Source organism: Clupea harengus, chromosome 26 (assembly GCF_900700415.2).
Source record: "Clupea harengus chromosome 26, Ch_v2.0.2, whole genome shotgun sequence".
NCBI classification, from domain to species: Eukaryota; Metazoa; Chordata; class Actinopteri; order Clupeiformes; family Clupeidae; genus Clupea; species Clupea harengus.
In genome coordinates this window covers 1,934,584-1,937,083 of record NC_045177.1, presented here as the reverse complement: position 1 = coordinate 1,937,083, position 2,500 = coordinate 1,934,584, and the positions used below count along the sequence as shown (strand labels likewise).

General features: G+C 44.2%; 2 protein-coding genes across 7 annotated transcripts in view; one reads left to right on the top strand and one right to left on the bottom strand.

The window, feature by feature from the left end:
- mis18a (MIS18 kinetochore protein A) overlaps positions 1-1,828 on the bottom strand; it is a 5,150-nt gene extending 3,322 nt beyond the window's left edge. The window contains exons 1-2 of one of the 6 annotated variants that reach the window (XM_031563764.2): positions 1,721-1,828; positions 177-379 (exon numbers count right to left, since the gene is read on the bottom strand). In XM_031563764.2, the coding sequence (XP_031419624.1) occupies positions 177-357 (181 nt within the window). In that variant the 5' untranslated portion in view covers positions 358-379; positions 1,721-1,828. Of the gene's footprint in view, positions 1-176; positions 406-741; positions 1,007-1,720 lie in introns of those variants that run through there. The other 5 variants (XM_031563762.1, XM_031563761.2, XM_031563760.2 and 2 more) reach the window with 5 other exon arrangements.
- A 25-nt stretch (positions 1,829-1,853) lies between these two features.
- Positions 1,854-2,500, top strand: part of LOC105892759 — a 15,127-nt gene continuing 14,480 nt past the window's right edge. The window contains exon 1 of the mRNA XM_031563700.2: positions 1,854-1,989. Within this exon, the coding sequence (XP_031419560.1) occupies positions 1,885-1,989 (105 nt within the window). The 5' untranslated portion in view covers positions 1,854-1,884. The remainder of the gene's footprint in view (positions 1,990-2,500) is intronic.

Genomic DNA, 2,500 nt, shown 5'->3' with positions numbered 1-2,500 from the left:
CCGTAGCAGTATGTGGTTCTGTTGTCATGGTGATCCACCCGTCCCTACATAGACTTACTCCGTAGCAGTATGTGGTTCTGTTGTCATGGTGAGCCACCCGTCCCTACATAGACTTACTCCGTAGCAGTATGTGGTTCTGTTGTCATGGTGATCCACCCGTCCCTACATAGACTTACTCCGTAGCAGTATGTGGTTCTGTTGCTCGTCGGTGCCCGCCCAGGTGAAGGAGTCGCCCAAGGGGAGCCTGCACTTCACGCAGAAGAAGACGGCAGGCGCGTCGGTGTCCTCCTCTCCGACCAGCGTGTAGGTGCCGTCTCCCACCACCGACTCGGACGTGGACAGATAGCCGTCCCCCATCGCCACCGCGCTGCTGCTGCTGCTGCGACCGAACACAAGTCAAGAAGACTGGTTCAGTTGGCAGAGGTTTTTGTTCAGAGCGACGTATGACACAACCAGCTATGACACAATAGCACCGGTTTAATTTAACGTAAGTGGCAGATAGGGAAGAGTAGAGATTTGTAAAGGAACTTTACGAACAGAAGACATGAAAAACGCACAGTAGCCTACCAAGTTAAACGTTCGACAAACGGTGTCGTAGCGATTACGATTATGTGGCTGACACTAAAAACGTGCATATAATGGTAAGGGTATTTGAACATGGACATCAGGTAGACTAAATCTGCTTGGAAAGCGTATTGACATTACGCAATGGCAACTAAAATCGACAGCAACTAAAGTTACCTAGCTTGCCATCCTGCTTTGACGCTGCACTGCACTTCTACACGAGTAAATTACGTTCTTCACTTTTACATATTTTGTGGTTTACTTTTTTTCTATACAAGTTATTGATTTAACTTACTCAGTCAAAACCAAATGACGACCCACTCAGGTTGCAAAGCTATGGTGTGTCCGGAACTGTTTGAAACACTTTCAAAGTGATTTCCATACAGCACTTTGGCGCCGCTCTACCTCACTTCCGTATTGCAAGGACTTCTGGGTTATGAAGTTCATTCACAGATGCGGGGACCTGACGATGATGTTTTTACACATTTTCAGGCCCGAAATGTCAAATATAATTACACAAATTCACATTTAATAGGACTATAGGTCTATGCAAAAGGTAATGCATCACTTAACTACACCAGCTAACAACAACAATAATATCCTAATTATAATAGGCTAATACTAATAACAATAACAACAACAATGATAATAATATGCCGAATACAAATAATTTGGAGCATTCAATTCTCCTCTATAGGTACAAACACTGGCCTCGTATTTAAAAACGTTTAGAGAATATAAGCCTGAGAGAGAGAGAGAGAGAGAGAGAGAGAGAGAGGTGTGTGTGTGTGTGTGGGGGGGGGGGGGTATTCCAAGAACGTGGTTTAGTGACAAACCTGGATAAAAGTCAGCGTAAGTGGTTAACGTCCTAATGGAAGAACCCTATGGCTTTGCTTTGCTAGGAGAATGAAGCCATGGGGCTCTTTTATTAGTAGCTACGCCCCTGATCACATTACATTGGATTTTCAAGTATTTCAGATAGTTGTGTGATTGTTATTTAAACGGAAATGCTTTATATTCTTTTACGAAAACACTAACGTGCACGCGCGCACACACCTTGCCGCTGCCCGCTGATTCATTTACCGCGGTCCCGCGAACCACTCTAAAGTTTCGTTTTTGATTCACCGTAAACGTTTAGACGGTAATCGAAACTTACCGACAAGGAACAAGGAAAGCACCCGAACGGAGCGTCTATTGTGTGCACGTGGAAAGTACGGAGAGGTCCAGGGGAAGAAACCAGCCTGCGTGAAAGGGAAGAAAAGCGCTGAAAACATAACGAAAGAGTCCGGTGAGGTAGTGACGGAGCCAATACTCCACAAGATGTACAACAACCTAAGAAGACAACCGGTCGCTGGTGATATATATCAAGACATGTTACAGAATGTTCTGCACCAACTTATACGTGTTTGGAATTGCATTATTCAGGTAAGAAACTAGGGCAGCTATGCTTTTAGGGCGGTTCAGGCCATACGAGTAGGCCTACGAGAAAAATATCGGGTAGCAACCATCCTGCTTGTCAGAACATATAATTCTCAGAGTGGGAATCAACTGTCAGAAACATTAGGAAAGAAATACATGACAGATGTTTGGCGGTCTGGGAGGAGGACTATGACAATGACAAAAAAGGAAATCTGGTTCTCCAACTGTGAAATGTGCTGCTGTGCAAGTTTATTTAGAGAAGGCACAAAGTCAGGTAGTATTAATCGCAGCAACTTAAACGATTTAAAATCGCCATGGAAAGTAGGCTATTATGCAGGCTTTACAAGAGCTCCTGGCAGCAACCACCAACCAACCCTGCAAACAGTCCTGAATACAATGGAGATGATACCTAACGCCAGCACTGAAGATCACCGAGGCTCTAGTTAAAGATTAATAAATTACCAGTAATTACCAGTTTTATTAAAAGTACACGAGTATGTTAGACGCTGATTTGACT